Source organism: Anser brachyrhynchus, assembly GCF_964034855.1.
Source record: "Anser brachyrhynchus genome assembly, chromosome: 4".
Lineage (NCBI taxonomy): Eukaryota > Metazoa > Chordata > Aves > Anseriformes > Anatidae > Anser > Anser brachyrhynchus.
The window spans coordinates 48,718,303-48,738,044 of record NC_137698.1 but is presented as its reverse complement, the minus strand read 5'-3'; the positions used below and the strand labels follow the sequence as shown (position 1 = coordinate 48,738,044).

Here is a 19,742-nt window from a genome sequence, read left to right as displayed (position 1 = left end):
GGAACACGCTGAGCCTCTCATCGCTTCTCTGCACCGAGATCAGCCCACGCAGAGGAGCGGAGCTGACAGGAGGGCAGAAATGAGAGAACATGTGTTTGCTGGGTTGTTAAATCCAGCAACTAAGTCAGCATTCCTGAAAGACTGAGCTCATGGCCTGTCTGGGATTTGCTTCCCCACCCCTGAGGAGCTCTCTGGTTTTCTGTTTCAATTGTCTGAACACTAGCAGGAAGAGAAAATAAGATAAGGTGGTACATATGGATTTCTCTCTCTCTTTTCTTTTTTTTCTTTCCAAGTATGTATGTCAGTAAGTGGCTGTTTTTCCTCCTTAGTTGTTCACTAACATTGCTTTGCAGCAAAGCCCCGGTGACAACTGCTGTCCTTTCACAGTGCATGGGACAGAAAGATGCACGAGAGCAGGAGGGAGGAAACCACTTCTTTCCTGCAGGCCAAAAGCAAACTGTGAGCAAATGAAAAACAACTTTCGAACCAACTCCACCTGCTGCTTCTTGGCACAGGCTCACCTGAGAGACCTGCGGTGCCTGTAACTGAGCGCTACTGGCCTGACATGTTTGGGGTCTTTATTTTAGCACCTCTGGTAGGGCAGGGCTTAGCCACTGTCTGGCAGCTTAGATCTGTTATGCGAAACACTGCACATGCCACAAGACTGCCTGTGCCCAGCACTCCTGGGTCATGCTGGCGGTCTTGTGGACAAGACCGGGGAGCTTTTTTGACAGCTCCTGCTTTGCTGCTGAAGGACACAGGCCTGTCACCTCACCAGCACTTGTTTCCTGCTCCCTTTCTGGTGCTACACATCTGGGTCACTTCGTGAGGTTGTTGTGTAAAGAGATACCTGAGCTCTGCAGCAGGGGTGCTGCAGGAACAGAAAAAGGCATCAGGAAGGACGAAGGATCACTGCTTGTTGAAGCTGCAGCTCACAGACGGACAGGCTCAGTACCCCCTCTGGTGCCCACCTGCCCAAACTTCCTCCCGCTTCCTATCTACCCAGGAGGCCACACTTTCCTAAAATCCTAAGGAAATCTCAGAAGCACTGACCGTGTCTGAAAATCTTCCCTGCTTCTTCTGCTAAAGGTTCAGCCCTTTGTGGCACAAGTAGTAATTTCTGGACTCTCTTATCTCCTTTTCACTCCAACTGTTCAAGTTCTCCCTTGCTTAGTTGGATTAGCCTGTTTTTAAAACAAATTTTGTTGCCACTTCATATTGATGTCGCTCTTTAAGCTTTTTCTTAAAAAAAAATCAATTAAGATCAGATTGCCATTTATTAGATAGCAACAAATCTCTCTCCCCTTCCCAATGTGATTTCTGCAGAGAGAAACCTAAAATAAAAAAAAGGCATGAAGATGAAATGCCTTTCCACAAAGAAATGGTCTCTGCACCGGGACCACAGAACACAATTCAGGCCTAGGTGGGCAAAGCAGCGCTGCTGTCTGCACCTCCCCTGCGGCTAAGCAGAGCATTTAGATTTCCAAAGCTGTCAAACAGCAATAAAAGTCCCCCTGCATGTGCTACAAGTCTTTCAGTGCTAAATGCATATTAAATCACCCGACTTGTCATGTTTCCTCTAATGAAGAATTAGCATTAGTGTCACATCTTGTTAATGCGATATAAAAATCATTCTGCAAATATATATGTTACAAGCTCAATTTCTGTATGTTGCTATACTGAATAATGGAGGAGGGAACAGTGAATTTCAATTACCCTTACGCTACCACAGAGCACAATCATTGCAGTGTCTCAGTTGCCCTACATTCCTGGGGGAACTCTGCAGGGAAAGACAGAATATCTAAAATAATGTAATCTTGGCATCACAGTTATTCTTTTTAAGGATCTGTTTTTCACTGATACCTTTTGTTGAGGTAATTACTCTGTAATTACCCTGCCAAGCCACACTCACAGCGTGCTAGGCACAGGCACGGAAACTTGTGGCTTTAGCTTTCAAGCAAGCTTCACCCGCAGATCCGACCAAAAATTAACACTGGCTTTTCCTGTCTCTACGTCCGTACCTCCGCACAGCTGTAAGAGCAGCCTCCCCTCCGGTGGTGCAGAAAAGCAGCCGGAAGGGCAGCCCTTTCTGAAAGAGCCAAGGGCTCAGAGCCCCAACAGTACCTCAACAGGCACCACTGCCCCCACAACCTATAGTTGCTCACTCTTACTTCAAAATACCCTGCCTATGACGACGACTGGAGGCTGCCCCAAACTTGGATACAGCCAAAAGCAGACGTCACTTCTGTTTCGGTAGTTGATCCTGCGTGCTATCTGCATCAGCTCACATCCTTTCCACTGCAAATCTTTCCACAGATAATCACCCACATGATTTCCGTCTAGCAAGGTGTTTTACTCTGCTTTCCTCTCTGTACGAGAAGTGTGTGAGCTTGACGAAACAGTGAAGAAACTCTTTTTTCTTGCAGCCTTTGGTAGTCACTGTCAGGTCCGCACAGCCCCAGACTGCATTCACTGACTACTGCTGAACTAAAATGCTCTTCCTTTTCACCCTGCCACCCAGCTGAGCTTGCTTTCAGGAATTCATTCACCCTTCCCTGCTGATCTCCCTGCAGGTCAGTGATCTGCTAAGGTACATCTGGTGTGAAACCTTTCTATCAATTATCAATTATTATTTATTAATTGTTCACTTTTAGATCTCTGAAATCTTGTATGCCAGCTACATGCAGTCTTCTTTTAGGCTAAATAAGACTCAGATTTATTTCAATTTTCACAGCCCCAGCCTTCTACAGTGATCTTTCCCCTCTATGTCAGGACCAAAGCAAAATAGTTTTCCTTCAGTATAAAGCAGAAAATAGCAGTCTGAGAGAAGCCTTAAAAAAGAGAAGTGAATGTAATTCTCCCATATTTAGAACAGGATAAGGATTCAAAAAAAATAATCCAAAGCTTGTAAAAAAACAAATACCTCCTGCCCCTCAGGGGGATATTTTGGTACAACCCCTGCTGATGCATGTGATAATACAAATATTTTCCTACAAAAATGCATTACAACAACTACTATGTCATCATAGTTCAGTCAGAAAGGCCCAAGGGTGGATAAAATGTTTTAGGGAATGATTAACTTTGCTGTGTTGATTGAAGTTCATTTTTGCCTCAGTTTCAACAAAAATCAAAAAGCCTTTCCTAAAGCCAGGCAGAAACTTGAAATCAAGGGAACTGGGGACATCCAGCCTTGCATGCTTGTTCCCATGCTCATCCTACTGATCCTTTTTGTGCTGGCTACAGGTACTTGTTGTACCTGTTAAAAACAACCAGCTGAATTTTTAGTGGGTGTTTTACTCATGTAAAGCATTCTTTTTGTCCACATGGCAGGGCAGAAGAGGTGAAAGTTTAAAAGTGGATGAACATCCCAGAGAGAGATGCATGAATATAGCAAAATGAAATGGTGCCTGAGCAGGAAGAAATTTTGCCATGCGATACAAACACTTCTCTTTGGAAACAGACCTTACATAACAAAATTTGATCTTTGAGCATCTTTAAAATATAGTAAGAGTATAGGACCAGAAGATTTGTTTTCTTTATTGCTAGAAAAGAGTCAGATAAATTCTAAAAAATAAATCTGAGCTCACATTAGTGCTTCCTCAAAACAAACGTGGCAGTACTGTTAACTCCAAGGGCTCCAATACCTATTAAGACACGTAATTTCCAAGTTTGAATACTGAATAGTACTAATTAATATTTTAAAGTGCCTGGGACGAAAGCTGTCATTACACTACCTTTTTCCCCAAGCAAAACAAAGTATTGGTGTTACACACAAATGAAAATTCAAGCTTAGGCTTGGGAATTTTGAGCTGACATGGATAATAAGTGTGGTGCATCCCAGGACCCTCTCAAAATCTAATTGTGAGGCTGCTTCTTGTGTCGTGTTGGCAGCTGCCACCAGATGCTGCAGTCAGCTTCCCTTAGCTTTTCCTGCAGGAGGACTTTTTCAAAGTCCACATTTGAAGAGGTAATAGGGACCCTGAAGGCTTTCCCACAGAAACGATTGGGATGAGGCAAGGGTAGCTCTTCTGTTTCCTGACCGTGTGATGTATTAGTACCAAAACAATGGTTTCTCATTATTCCATTGGAATTAATTCAAATATTTGCTTCACATGTAAAATTGCATCTTTCATAATACAGTTATTGACACTATGTTCATAGTCATGGAATGGGAAAATTCTCATGATACAGAAAAATGTAAAACTGTTCATCTTGTTCTTCACATTTTAGGCCTCATCAAACTCCAAAATGCAGTTGAATTCTGCATTTTATAATGCCTCATACCAAGATGAAAAAATGCAAAGCTTGAACTGCTGCTACTATAAAAGCAATACCTGTGCACACCTACAGAAGTCCCTATGTTCATTACAGTCAGCCTGCAGAAGAGAAATAAAGGTTGGATACTGGTTTAAAGTAGACCAGCAAAATCTTTGGAGCTGGGGAACAGAGGATGGGATGCAGCAACAGCCTTCTTTCTCTTTCTTTTCCCTATGAAAGGTTCTCTACAGAAGAAGTTCAGTACAGGTGAGAGCAAACTCACCATACTTTTGTGCTGTATGCTTTTCTGAGCAGAGGTCAACTGAAAATGAGTATGCAATTTAATTGAGACTAGTTTGTGAGATTTTCATTGAGGAGATTATTTCTGCAGATATTCTTGTGTCATGTTGACTTTTGAGATGAAGCTGGCAAAGCAGTAACATTGTTCTGCCATCACTTCAGTGTTTTAGTTGACTTTTGAAGAATTCAGAACCCTCAGCATGAAGTCTATAAGCTCTTGAGTGTTACTTCAGAAGATGTACTACACCACATCAATTTAAGGAAGCCTTTAATGAGACTGCAAACTGAAACAATTACTTGAGATCATGGTTTGCCCTATCTGAGTACGCCTGAATTCAGAGAGGATATGTTCCCATGGAACTCAACGGGTTTCTTCTCCACCTTCACTGGAAAAGTGACAGGACATCTGGTCTTAAGTCTGCAGCAAATCTTGTTTTCCTCTTTCTCTCAAAGACAGCCTCGATCATGGCATGGTTCAGACACAATAGTGCCACCATAAATAAGGCATACAGACCTGATATTGAGCAAATCTCTGGTAGATGACAGCATTTGTGCTGTGCACCACCACACATAGGAGAACATACTGCTCTGTCCAAAAGATACCTCCGAGTACAAAACACCCACTGGATAAAACACATCCCTTCAGAAGGGCTCAAATGCTATTGCTGTCAATCACGGATACAGCTACCCTGCTACCCACTTTTTTTAGTGGTACTAACCTGAAATATTCAAGAAACATAAAGGTAGGGGAGCTTTCACGGATGACCATTTAAAAACAACTTTTCTGGGAGCTGTGCTATGGCCATTATTTGCTATAGCCTTGTGTGTCCTAAACCTCACTCCTTTTTGTGTTCATGACAGAGGTTAATAGTGCAGGATAGGATGGTGCAGGTTTCTAGCTTTGGCACACTGCCTGGGGTAATCAGTGACAGACTGAGCCAGCTCTTGAGGAAAACAAAGTATGCACAGCTGCTGCGGTATCTGTAGACCTTCCAGGAACTGACCAATGTGCCAGAGTGATAAATTATCCTTTGGCATCTTCCAAGTCCCCTTCCTCCTTCAAGAGTCTGAGGTGATTGCACGTGATCAGTCTGCTGTACTGCCATCCCAGAAATTGTTTGGAAGTTTTACATATATAGGCATCTATACCCATACACAGCCTTTGTGTTATGTGCATACATTCTCCCATGGAACTCTCCATCAGGCTCAGACTTTCATAAGGAAGTTGGCTTTGCTAAAATCATTATGCTAAATTCAGGTGACCTGGGGCAAACGCTTCTTGCCTGCTTTCACAAGAGTGGCTTCCTGTAGCTCAAATGAGAATCTTCTCAAGGTAATCTAAAACATCCCTGGACCTGAACTCATTAAAAAAGCACACTGCACTGCAGTTGGATATCTTAAAGACCTTCAGAAACAAGGCCTTCATTTGAACCTACGAGCATCAGCTAGAGTTAAAGCTCTGCTTTTTGATGGGATCTGCTGAAACCATCCCATGTCAAGTTGTAACAGGGGCCACCAGCCTTCAGTTTCTGACAAGCAGTTAACTCTAGAAAGCTTCCTATAAACTGTAGTCCTTTAGTAAATCTGGTTAAAAAAAAAAAAAAGAGAGAGAGAGAGAGAGAGAGAGAGATGAAAAACTTCCAAGAAGTCAGTCTGACAGGTTTTTATTTCCTTGGAGCATGATTTTTTCACTGTAGAGTTGTGAATTCCATTGAACTAATTAAAATAATCTATAAGCCTATCGCCACCATCAATCATCCCCCCCCCCCAAAAAAAAAAAAAAGAATTAAAGGATATATAATAGAATAAAGGAATAAATAAATAAATAGAATAAAGGAACTGAGCAGTTGATTTGTAATGGACAAACATCTCAAGCTCCACACACCAGCAATTTGGTCAAAAAAACAAGGAAGGCGTGAACATGGGCTAATGATGTCAGAGTGATTTTTTGTAAGAATGCTGTTCTTCCAGTATCAGATAGAAGTTCCGTACATCTGTTATTACCTTGCGATTGTGTTTGTTTTTTTTCTCAGGGGCAGTTTAACGCTTCTGAGGGCTACACGGCCTGATTGCTGAAAATCTGTAGAGGACATAGCTGAAAGTCATTTAGTGGTACTATCACATTTCTCCTGTTTACTGTCATTCATTTTGCAAAGTTCTTTAAGTGTAAAATTGCAACACTAGCTGCTTTCTCATTAAGTAACAGAATAAAAAAATGCTTATTTAAACATGTCTCTTCAGGCAGTTGCTGATCCCTATCTTACCACATGCTGTGGTCTAGGCAAAACGTGCTTAAAAGTTATCCGAGGCTGATTCTGCCAAATACAGACTGTGGCTGCCTGCAAGGTAAAAGCATGTTATAAAATGTTAAACAGCCCCTCAGCAGCTGTACAGCATTAAGGAAATATGATACAACTTTGGAGCAGTGGAAATACTAAAATTTCATCCAATCCCATTTTTCTAGTTGTGTTTTATCAGTGAGCCACCTAAAACCTGGATTCTTTTCCAATAAAACCGACTAAAATTAAATTTGAGTATCACTTCATGTGTTACCACCTTCATACTGATAAGCTCCAGTCACAGATTTTACCAGTCCTGGAGGAAGCAATTAGAAGACTTCAAGACAAGTTTTAGGATTGTCCTGATACCTTTTCACGTAGCAAAAAGAGATGGTGGTCCTTATAAAGAGACCTACGAGTTTTAAAATGGAAGATAGAATGGGACTATGTACTGTCAAGCACACAGTAATGAATGACTCCGTCCAGTATAAATCAAGGAAGATGGAGGTAAAGTCAAAACAGACTGCACTTTTGCCATTGCCATGCAGAGCAGCTTTCCAGCAGTTGCTGATGATGCAGGTGGTTTTTAATTTCTCACGTATTGACCAAGTTGCAAGACCAATCTTTTCAAGCTGTCATTTCTATATGGCAACTTCCTCTTCAGCTTGGGTATTTCTGTTCTCAAATTGTTTGAAAACCATCATTGCAGGGAGCCTCTTTACCGCCCATTTGTGTTGCACAAGTGTCTGTTTCTGACCTTATGCCTCTGTATTACTTCAGGTGCTGGTACTATGATCATTACCATGGGAAGCTAAGGCTAAAGGTCATAAAGGAGCTATATCCAATAGTCTGCTCTATAAACCCCATAAATCTGACAGCCTATCACAGAGATGAAATACCTGTTACGGTGGTGAGAAAGGCAAGCATGCTGGTACTGTTCTTTCTATCATCACAGCTGGAATAAGAGGTCATGAAGGTTTCCACAGCATCACGCTTTGTGGTTTGGCATGATTTTCTGTCTCTGCAGGAGGGCTTAAGACAGATTCATCTCATATTTGCTGGTGATCTTATGACATTCTACAAAACACTAGAGCAGCAGCAGACAAGATGAATACTGGCTTTTTATCTCCAGTTCCAAACCCAGTTAGGATTTCATGAAAAGCAGTCAGCAAATTGATTTAAATCTGTATGCTGTGCACAACCTTGCCACCACGATGTGGACACATATGAGAGAAAACAGAGTCCGTGATGCTTTGTCTGAATTTTCTGCTTGAGCCTTCTGTAGCGCACTATCAGCACAGACTCCTGGCAGGTGGCTGTAGCAACCAGGAAGAGAAAGAGGCAGCTTCGCAGGCTGGCAGCAGGTGGTGTCACTTCCCTAGAAAAAACACACTGGAAGTGGAATATAACGAAATGCATCCAGCAGAGAAGCAGCCAGCTGGCAGGCTCCACAATTCTCCTAGGTCCAGGGTGCAGTTTCTCTTCTAAGAGAGCTGCTACCAAGAACATGTGCACATCCTGCATCGCAGCAAGCCAGTTACAGAGCTCACGCATGCCACGCTTCAGATAAGAAAACTCACCAGTACTGTTATGGTTTGCCTACTCTGCCAAAAGAAACCAAAGCAATTACTCTGAAACCAGGGGAGGGGAAGGATGTCTTGCCACAACCTCAACAAAACTCCACATAAGCAATTTGTCATCTCTAGCTAAATGCTATTTTTAAAATGATAGAATTGAACTGCTAAACGTAATTCTACAACAGCAAGCAGTCCAGCTCAACTCTGCTTTTGCTACTTCCTTAACCCCTATTTGAGAGAACAGCTTGTTGCTCCAGGAAGCTTCATCCATAAGGCAGAGATAGCCAGGCAGCTCCCAGCTCCACTTGCCCAGTGCCATTTCCCACTCTTCTGTGGTCTGGCAGCAGATTCTGCCTGGTTGCACAGCCTGCTACTATGCACACCCCACACGTGTCCACTGGGAATTGCCTCCAGCATCCTTGCAACACGGGAGAGGAGCACATCAAGGCACTACCCAGCTATACGGTTCATCTCCTTTCTGACATTTCTGCGTATGGGGCCATGCTTACATAGGCATGCAGCCTGCAAGCCCCCCATAGCATTCAAGGAAATATTCTCAGCTGAAGCATAAGACAACTTGCTGGTGCAGGTACCTGCTTTGAAATACTTCAGTGCCAGAAAGTTGCTTTGGAGAGAAGACATCTTTGTGGCCATACTTCAGGTATAGGGCTTAATCCACAGCTTCTTGTTCAAGCATCTGCCTTTTTCAGTCCAGTGTCCTTTGAATTCAACTGTGGAACCATTACAGGAACCATTACTGTCTCCACGAAGTTCCCCATGCCCCAGCTTTGTGAAAGTTACCTTCCTTTGTACCAAGGACTTCTGTATTTAACTGAACAGTTGGTTTAGTAAAACAAAATCATGCATTTGTATAATTAGTGATAGGTTTCTCTTCATGGGTCTGGCCTTCACCTTGACAAAAACCCTTCATTTCAAGGAATAGATTAAAAGAAACAACTGACTTGAAGTTTTCTCGTCTCGACAGCAGGTGGAGAGAATAGGTTTACACCACCCACCTACATTTTCTTACTGCAGTCTATGAGTTGTACTTGAACTGAAATATCGCCCCTGTGACCTGCATTGAGTGCAATCTGCATTTCTCCCTATATGCTCTCCCTGTGGGGCAGCAGCTTTGGCCGTCAGTGCTGTCAGTTAACTTCAAATCTGAGAACCAGACATGAGATTTTTAAACTCAGAAAGCAGACGGGAATGGGAGCTTTGCACTCAGCTGCAGAGAAAACAAAGGGGCACTTTTTTAAAACAGGTTTACAGCAAGTTTCAGATTACTTCAAAAATCTTCCACTCCTGCTTCTTTATCTCCTTTCCCTCCCATGTTCATTAACAGGTTTAACTGTTTTTCCAGTAACAGAAACATGGATAGTTATATTCACCTTCTCTACGGTAAACTCTGCTTTCAGTCAGTTGCAAAGCAATGTCAAATAAGCAATTAACCCGATTATCAGAGAACAAGGTACTGTTCCCTATTTCATTCCTGAATTGACTTAGCACTAAGTGTTACAGAGTTTAACAACTGTGTAAATATGACCGCAGTGCACCCAGGGAATGACTTCAACAGAGAGCAAGCTTCTGCAGGGAGCTTACAGGTGTGAAACAGTTAGCTAACAAACTTTGAGGAGAAAAATTGTCCTTAAGAAATAGATTTGACAGTAAGTAGACAAATACCAGAGCTCCCCCTGCCCTTTACCACTCAGCTGTTGACAAACTGCATGACATTTCATAGAAAATTACCCCAAGATGTATCCTGCTTAGTGAATACAGCAGAATGCAGGAAACTTTGGTCTTTAATGTAGAACGAGTCCAAATTCCCCCTTTCCCACACCATGAATACTTGGCAAAAACAAAGCCTGATGTCATTGTTGGGTGGGTGTCAGCAGCTTGTTCTCAGCGAGCCATTTGATAAGACGTAAAACTTCTGGTAAAGTTGCTACTGTTTGGGGTAGTATGTTCCTTCCTTGCAAGATGGGATCTGGGAATTTATCACCCAGAAAACCAGAGAATTATTCTGCCTAGTGAATACTTTTGCTCTTTGCAGGCTAGCATCTGGATTGAGTTATCACTTAAACCAGACAGCTTCACAGTTTCTGTCTAGGAAAACATCAAACAATTAACAGACTGATGCATTTTACAATCCCAAACCGAGTGGACTTTTGTGCAAATCATTCTCTGAATTGTATGAGAATATCCCAGGTGACTTTTAAATGGACAATATTGGTCATCTTCCCCCAAAATTTTATTTCAGGCAAGTCATCTGGTTTTCAGACCTTTGCTAGGGAAAATACAGTCTATCAATAACTGAAACAGCCCATCAGCACATATATGTCTGTTCTGTAATTCTTACCAGGTTTCTCAACCAGATGACTCACTAAGTTCACATATACAGCTTTACAATGCAATAAGCTAAGGGACTAACTACAGAAACAGTGATAGTGCCCTGAACAAAGCAGCAAATTAAAAAGCTTTCAACATCTAAGCAGTAATGGGATAAAGAAGTGCTGTAAACTCTTTAGAGATTCCTTTTGCATATGCTAGCCAACAAAATGGGCTGACAATTTATTGAGCATTGAATTCCTCACTGACAATGGCATTTAAACTTAAAGTCATTTTTTAAGTACAGTAGCACCTTGCACTTCATAGCAAACAGGGGTCTGTCTCTCAGGCCTTTTACTCTTGTTACATACTGCAGATGAAAGACAGGCTGAAGCTTGACATATCCGTATGAAGGAGCAGCAAAAGCAGATTGCTCTAAGGAAGGCAAGCCAGGGTTTCTCACTACCACACAGCAGCCAGGGCCATGCCATCAGCATCAATGGGCAACATCAGTTATTAAGTAAAACAAGCACAACCAAATCAATGATAACAGCTACAGTCACAACCTAGCCTTTAAAACAACACCTACAGCGATGACAAAACTGTGACACCCACCCAAAGAATCAGGAAAAATAGAGGACCAAACACCACACACACAACCAGTATAACAATACAGGAGAAAAAAGATAATACACGAGCATGAGCTTAAAAAGGGCTCGTGAGCCAATGGGCAGAGAAAGGGTGGATGGTGGGTGCTGCAGATATGGCCGATCAGGGGAATTAGGGCCAGTCGTTACCCTCAGCACCCTAATGCCTTTCGTGCCTGTCACTTTGTGCAAGGTCTTTTACATACCCATAGGAACTGAAATACAGAAGTGTGAGCTTGAACGAAGCACCCTGACCAGTATGAACACCTGCTGCGCCTGCAGTCTCTGTGATCCAAAGAGGTCTAAAGTATGCTGCTGGCTGCTGATGTGCCATGCCCTTTGGCTGCCTTCAGAAAGGGAGTCCCCAAAACGCAGCACACAGACTGCCCTTGCCTTGTAACAGAGCCATACTCCAGGAAAGAAGCAACTGGATTACTAAATGGATTGCAGTCCAGAAGAATGAAAAAAGATTTTCCCCTGTGGGACACAGAGATATTTTTTAATGCCTGTTGTCTTTCTACCTCCTCTTAGTAACCCATGGTTTCCTGGAAGAAAAAAAGAAAAAAAAAAGATGAAAATGTCGTAATGTGCCTTTGGATCTTCATTAGGCTGCTACATTTAGAGAGAGATTATTCCAAAGCACCTCAGAGGACTGGGACATTCAATTTCTCTTAGTTTAACTGAGTAGTCAAATCCCAAGCTACCTTTGAAAATTTTATCTTTAAAGCATGGTTCACGCACAGGTGACTCTCAGCTACAAAAATGGTAACACTTTCTCAGTTTATAAAAAGTTACTCTATTGAAAACTCAGACGTGATCTCCTGGGGTGGGAAAGGAAGCACAACTTCGTGTGAAAGAAAAGATCTGCGTGAAGACTAGCAAAAATTGCACTAGTCAGAGCACAGCAACCGTGGACCTCTATTTGCACTCCACAAGCATAATATGTTCCTGTAAAATTCAGATCTCATTCATGAACATCCTCTTTTGGTGCACAGATTCCATTGCAAGAACACAGCAAAACCATTTATGAGCTTTTATCGTCTTGCTTCAGGTACGCAGAGGGTGTTTTTGCTCTTTCATCAGAGAAAGGAAGGTTTGCCTAACATCCCAAAGCAAGAACAGAACAGTAATAACAATAAAAATAAATAAAACAGACACACGATGTTCTGCACCAAGATTTGCAGGTTCTTTGAAAGGAATATATGTCTTTTGTTTCTGCTGCCTTAAAAGCAGAGCAAAAGTGATGGGGGGCATGATTTCTCTTTAGATCAGCCAAAGTGCGAGAACGTTTGTGGAGCTGAAAGGCAAAAGGAGATTTGAACCATCTGACTTTGCATGCTGTGATTTCTCTCCCCTCAGAAGCAGCTGGCATAGCATGGATGGGTGTCCTTTTAACTACTAGTTCACCCGTTTCTAACACAAATCAGGACCACGAGCTTAACACATCCTAACTTGGTAGCGAACATTAATGTCTCCTTGAGCACGGGAAAACCCTCCCAGGGAGGGTGAAACTACTGAGACAGCGCGTGGTGCAGTGCGCCGGGGCACTGAGCTGGCTGGGGGCACCTCTTCTTGGTTCAGCAGTTCGTAGCTGACGTGTTCCAAAGCAGCAGCTGTAACCACAGTTGTGCTTGCTGTGGAGTCTTCTCTGTTAAACCAAAGCTAAGCGCACTCAGCTAGTTGTGTTCCTTTGTGAAAATCAGTACTTACAGACTTCATCAGGCTGTTGTTGAGACACAGTCCCTCTACAGAAGGTAACGGCTATCCAAAGGTTAAATGCCCCGTACCACCACCGAGGGACAGACGGATCAACATGCCAGTTCTGTACTTTCTGCTCTCACTGGATCCCAGAAATCCCCGTTCAGCTCTGATTTTACATAGGGGAACTTTTCTGTGCCTCTTATAATGTTCTTTCACTTCCTTTAGTTTTTAAAGGAAAATACTCACTGTCAATAGTTAAACAGGTTGATAGTGCCCTACTTAGCTCAAGCTGGCTGACAACTTCGCAACAAAGCATTATATTCATCAGAAAACACAACTAAATCGAATGAAACCTTTCTGCAGGAGTGTTTCTGTGATGGGAAGAAGAAGAATCTGCTCTTCATTGAAAGAAAATGTTTTGATCTTTTATTTGGGAACACTTCTGCACTTTGATTCATTATAAATGAGAGGTTATTAATAAACTAGAACCTGGACAAGGTATTTCAGTGTCACACAGTATTTTAGTGGTTCCCCTAAATGCTTTTTTCCTCCTGCCCTAATCCAGTCTCTAAAGAAGCCAGTTGTGTACTAACTGCTCTGCTAACTTAACTGCCTATCCATGCACAGTGTAAACACCCTCTCCTCATTATCTCTGTGCTCTCTCTCAGCTGACAGACAAAAGCAAAGATGTGCATGCAGTCACTATGGCTGCATGCTTAATTGCTCTAAATGAGGAGACAAGCCCCTCCATCCGAATATATCACTCCCTCTTCACCCAAACTGAGTTTTAGGTGGAAACAAGCAAACAACAACAACAACAAAAGACATTGCAAGGAGCAGAAATTCTGCGTGGCCTCATCCACCAGTTTGTTGTGTCTTGTTTTGCTCTGTGCAGTCTGCCTAGGCCTATTCTGATTATACTTTGTGCCATTTTCTGGCTAATTTCTCCAGGACAGAGTTTATTCCAATGCCAAATCATTGTCCCTAAGCTTTGTAACATAGTTCTGTATTCTAGGGTACGTGAATTTTCTGGCATTGGAAGATATTTTAACCTTTCTAGAGGCTCAGAAGATGCTAGCAATGTAGGACATGGGAAGATTTTTTTTGCAGTGGATCCTGTTCTGCCTGTGCAGAGTCACTTGTCAAGGACAATAGCTGTTGGCAGAGCATTAATATGACAGAATCGGGCGTACTGCCAAGGAAAGCAAACTCTTTTGTGGTTTTGCAACGTTTTGCTGGCCCGTCAGTTTGAGATCACCATTGATGGCTGTCTGAAAACTGCCTTTCACCATTACTAGAAAAAAAAAAAGCTACTCAGCAAAATGTATAATGGGCTTTGCCAAACCCCCAGAGCAACAAAAGCAGGTTGGGTAGACTGTGTGTGTGTGTTTGAGTTTGTGTATGTCTTACAACAACAACCCTCTGTGCTGGAGAAGCTCTGCACATTAGGCAACAAAGGTTTACGCTCTGCAAAATGAAGGCTGGAGTGGCGTCCTCTTTACATTGGCCTCCGAGAAAACTTGGAGATGATGCTGATTGCAGGCAACAAAGAGGCTTTCAACTTTAGAGTTTTTGACTACAGGGCCATCTTTGTACTTGGAAATTTTGCCTGTTTGTTGTTCCAGGGATCATGGGATTATCTAAATTAGCTTTAAGAAGCTGACTTGCTTTTGTACAAGAGATCCCCTCACATTTAACAAACTAAATGGGCACTTGCAACTGAGGTCCGTGAAGTTTCAATTATTTCTTAAGATGGCTGAGGTAGGAAGAACCATGCTTATTGATTCTCACCCTGTCATTCATTCATGAGAAGTACCCATGAATGCTTGGAGAGAGGCAACCTAAATGTCTGTAATGATTTTAATTCACAGAAAGAAGGAGCTATGTGGCTGTGACTATGCCAAGTCGTTAGTGAGATCTGTGACTTACTTCATCGGATGTCAGAACCTGATATATGATGATGGCTCTTATCTCTAGACACTTGCCACTTCTACTGTTCCTTCACTGCTCAAAGTTTTGGTCTCCTACCTCTGCATGAAGAACCTGCTTTCTCTTTCCTTACACCTGCACAGAAATAAAGTAAGCCAATTTAATGTTACTTTCATATTATTTTTTCATTATTTTCACTCTTTCTGAGTGTTCTGGGGAAACCAGCCTCCTGGTGAAACACAGGATCAGCTATGACTTTTTGTATTCCCCATCCTGGCATCTGAACAGAGACTAAAAATCACATTGTGTGATTTAACCAATGTCGTCACTGGACAAGCTGCTTCCAAACATGTGGAAAAGCATATGTTGCAGAAGCTTTGAGCGCGTCCCTGTACTTCCAGAAACCGCCTGAAATGACAGATGCAGACTGAGCATGTGTAGTGAAAGGATGTGTGCTCAGGGCCTCTTACCAGGAGTTCCCCTGCAAGCTGCGTCCCGTGCAGTGAGGAAAAATACAAGAGATCATGTGCTGCAGAACATGAGATTTAGGTCGCTGATTCAGCAGAAAGTTGGTTTTCTTTCACCTCTTTCTAACTGCCTGGAGTTTCACAGAAAAAATGTTTTTAAGACAGCATTCAAGCATTTCCTTTTTGGCCAGAGCTTCCTGTTTTGCCTACGTGGTCTGTCTCTGTGCTTCGCACATCCCCCTCCTTTCTCTTCCGTGTCTGGAACAGCTCTTGCTTTTTTGCACCTCTAGTGTCAATGTGTACGGGGTATGAAGAGAATTGCAACTTCTTCTCCATTGCCCAAAAAATAACTCTCTCAAGCGCTGAATTCTCTGCATGGCTGAATATCAAGGTTGTTTCAAAGGATGCTTTTTTTTTTTTTTCCTGTAGCTTCCAGTAGATTTTACAATACTTTCATTGCCAAACCATTTTTCCAGATCTTGGATTCGATAAGGGAAAGGAATCTGTAAAACAAGCACTGGGACTAGGAAGTTTCTGAGTCTCTTGAGTACAGCTGCATAGGGAGACTTTGAGTTCAGGAAGCACAAAACATCCTTCACCTTTGCTTAAGGCAGTCTTCTGAAACGGGTGACTTGACTTTTAAAACAATGAAGTTTACACAACATTGGATGACACATAACATGCTAACCTGCGTGACCAGGAGACTGCCAACAGCTCTGCCATCCGAGTTTGGACAGCTCACTTTGTTTAACCTTGTCCTATTCAGAAAGCATATCAAGGCCTTAGAAGGAAGATTTTGTTATAGTCGCAAAATGACTCTGCTGCTCAGATTGCATCTGTGGCTCACGAGATAGGGCTCGGTGACATGATTCAGTCCAGATCTATTCTACATTATTGAAAAATACTGGTCACCATAGATGGAGGTCTGTAAGAAACAGATTACAGGAATGGAGATGGCACTACTTGGTTTTAGCTTCCAAATGGGATGTGTATGGGCTTCTGCTCCTTTTTACCTGGCACACCAAACAAGCAGCCAATGTTACAATAACTGCCAGTATAATTGTGTGAGTGCCTCTTTAAATGCTTGTCTTCCTCCAGAGCAATGATCAATCAGGACCTTGTAGTTCTCACAGCAGCTGTATCCCATCTGACTATGAAGAACATAAAAGGGGCAAAGGAAGATGAGTAACTTTTTTTTGTTGGTCTTTTTGTTTGTTTGTTTGTTTTTTGTTTTTGTTTTTTTAAAAAAAAACTTGTGGTGACTCCAGTGATGGGTGATGGTGTATTTTTGCAGCTTCGGTTTTGCTGCTCTCCTGCAAGGTATTTGTCTAACCTAGCTTATTTTTGTATGTCTATGTAATGTTGTATAATGTTCTCAGACTGGGTATTATGCCTGTTGCAGTTGTTTTTAAACTGGCATATTTGCTTGGAGTATGCCTCTAATTTAAACCTGCTGCTGTTGAATTTGCAGCTCTGTAAGTGAAAATAACTCTGTAGCACATAACTCCGTAACACAGTTCTGAAGATCTTGTGTTTCTTTCAGGATCAAAAGCCGTTAGCATTATTAGTTCTGTGACTGCTGTTAGATGGTACCTGCTGTCTTTCTAGCAGAGCTGATGAGGGGCATCTGAATGCACTCCCAAGTTCTTAAAAATAAGAATCAGGAGGTTTGGCTTAACAGACCTGTGTTAAACCCTTAGGAAGTGTTGGACTTTATATTGAAGCAATTAATATTTATTTGTGGACATTGTTTTGTTTCTCACAAAGGGATGAGAAGGATGGCCTTCCATAAGGTAATAAAATACACTAATGGATACAAATCCTAGAGAAACAAGAACTTTCACAAATGTTTGCTTAGGCATTATTACAGCCCCAAATTAGCCTGACACTGTATTCAGAAGAGCATTGCACCAGGAGATGACTGACGTGATGCCTGAGCCTTGAGGTGACTTGGGCCCCAGAGCAGGGTGACTGTCAGTGCTGATGAGCTGTTGTGGCATGCTGTTCCTTCCAGTGCTCCAGCTCTTGATTGTGCTGTAACTTATCTCTGGTAGAGGCGCAGATAGACTACGCTTAACGCAAGGTAGAGATTGCCCTGAAGGACTTACATAAGTGGGGAGTAAATGACTTGTACTTCAAAGTAACAATGCTTCAGGGACAGAGTTAAAGGAGCCTGGAGAGGCTATTGGCAGTTAGTTACACCTTTGATGTCTCCTTATCTTATCAGAATATGCAGATGTAAGGCATCTTGCCAGGTGGCAAGTTGTTGGTTGTGTGAAGACATTCAGACTTAATCCTTTAAGGTGATCCAGTCCCAGAGGACTTTAATCCTACAGCATTAAACCATAAAATGAAGAGGCAAACCATGAACTGGAGCACTCACACAGAAAATAGCAGATGTAAGTAAATGAGGCTAAGGCCTGGGCTGGGAGACACGTAGTGTGGTACTGTCCAGGATAATTTAAGTGCTCCCACCTTATGAGGTTTAAGTTGTTCTGTTCACTCAGGTGGCTGCTCCTTGTAAACAAGATCCTGATCCACCTGCCTTCTGTTACTACAGAGGAACCAGCTCTGTGCCTGCCAGCCAGCAAAGAGCATGGGTTGTAGTATGCTGGGCTTGAGCAAACCACTTTCTACTTCTCAGTACAGGGAGGTGTGCTGTGTGCAGACTCTGTGAGGCACTTGCAATTGTTTGCTTGTTCCAACCCTTCACCCCTGTAGAAGTGAGGTGGTTAACAGGGGACAGTAACTGCTGGAAGGCTTTGCTTTTTTTCCCCAATGTCATTTGCTTAGCAGCTGAACCAAGTTGGTTCTAGCTACCTTGACGGCTTTGTGGTGTTGCCACCCTTAATATCTCCCAGGATGCATCTGTGCCACCCTGAGGATGGCTGTGCGCGATGTAAAGTTCCTTGGAGCAGCAGCACTTTGTGTATGGGTTGTGGTGCTCTGCTATGAGCATCTGCTCGGGTTGTGGCGGTTTCCTTCTATGACAACAGGGAGAGAGCGCTTGGTACACCATAGGTCTCCTGGTATTTGTTATCTTAAATTCTCTGCTATGCTTCGGATAGGCAGGTGCCACCATGCAGACACTAGGCACTGGTACAGAGTGTGCCTGGGTACAGTGAGCATTTGCATAGTACACTTGCAAGGCTGAGCCTCTGTACAGCAGTTTGCAGAGGTAAAGCAGCCTGCCTAGAGCTAATGGCCTGCCCAGAGAGCCTGGGAATCCTGTGCCAAGGGTGGTGGGAAGTGACAGTGATCACTGGCTGTTGCTGTCATCTGCATTAGGGTCTTCTTGGAGAAGCCATTTTTTTGTCTGTTTCTATTCTATTTGTCATAGGCTCTGGATGTGCAGGAACTTCATCGAAGCTCGGGGCACTGTTTTCTATTAGTAAAGAAATAGCGCTTTTCCAAAGAAAGTGGTTTCATTGTGTTTGTTAAAGGCCTGTTGTTTTTTCTATATATTATTAACATTCTAATGTCAAACTAGCACTGTAATATCAACAGCAGTTTAAGAGTGTTAATCAACCAAAAAAGAAGATGCGTTACCTCTTATGTATTTAAATGATTTCTGAAGGAATAGCAGTGGAATCTTTTTCTTGTGGTCAAAGAAAATTAACCTTTTGTTGAAATCCATTTTACAGAACTAATGAGCTCAGACTTATATTGTTAAATAAATGATTACAAAGCACTGATATTTTTCCCCCCTTCAAAAGGGAAAAGCCCACAAAAAGATGCCTCATCTAGGCCAACTCATCCCCCAGGAAGACACTATGCATCAGTGTGAAGCCCCCTTCTGGGCAGGTGACTCTGAGCCTAGGACAGGAGTTGTGTGCTTTCTGCAGCAATAGCTTGGCCAGCTGTCACAGCCATAGCTGAGATTAAGTTATACAGGGCTTTGCAGCCTGAGATGGGGAGGTGCTATCACTTGCCCTCAGATATTCCACTTGAACAAGACAGGAGGATTGAGCAGAGCACTTGTGGAAAGAATATTCCAGTTATGTTCTTGTGAATCAGCTTCATTTTGCAAGTGTCCCTCTAAAGATAGCCCAAGTGAGTCTTGAAACAACTGTCGGACTCCTTCTGGGCGTACGGTGCTCTCCTTCGCTGCCTTACTGTTTGATAACCTGACCAGACCAGCACTTATCAGCTGGGCACCATGTTCTTGGCTGACCGCTATGCCTGAGCATAATGCCCAACCAAGGTTATATGGGGAGCTCGGGGCAGAGGGAAGGGCTTGGTACCTGCTACACTGAA

General features: G+C 42.7%; 1 protein-coding gene and 1 long non-coding RNA gene across 7 annotated transcripts in view; one reads left to right on the top strand and one right to left on the bottom strand.

The window, feature by feature from the left end:
• The window catches only part of LOC308194933, a 60,705-nt gene that overhangs the window by 4,813 nt on the left and 36,150 nt on the right, over nucleotides 1-19,742 (bottom strand). For 2 of the 6 annotated variants that reach the window (XR_013951080.1, XR_013951081.1), the window contains exon 6: nucleotides 6,152-11,933. The exons of the other annotated variants lie outside the window; for them this stretch is intronic. This is a non-coding gene — a long non-coding RNA (uncharacterized lncRNA). Of the gene's footprint in view, nucleotides 1-6,151; nucleotides 11,934-19,742 lie in introns of those variants that run through there. 6 annotated transcript variants of the gene reach the window in all.
• The window catches only part of BMP2K (BMP2 inducible kinase), a 105,024-nt gene continuing 102,029 nt past the window's right edge, over nucleotides 16,748-19,742 (top strand). The window contains exon 1 of the mRNA XM_080591456.1: nucleotides 16,748-16,805. Coding sequence (XP_080447582.1) covers nucleotides 16,763-16,805 — 43 coding nt within the window. The 5' untranslated portion in view covers nucleotides 16,748-16,762. The remainder of the gene's footprint in view (nucleotides 16,806-19,742) is intronic.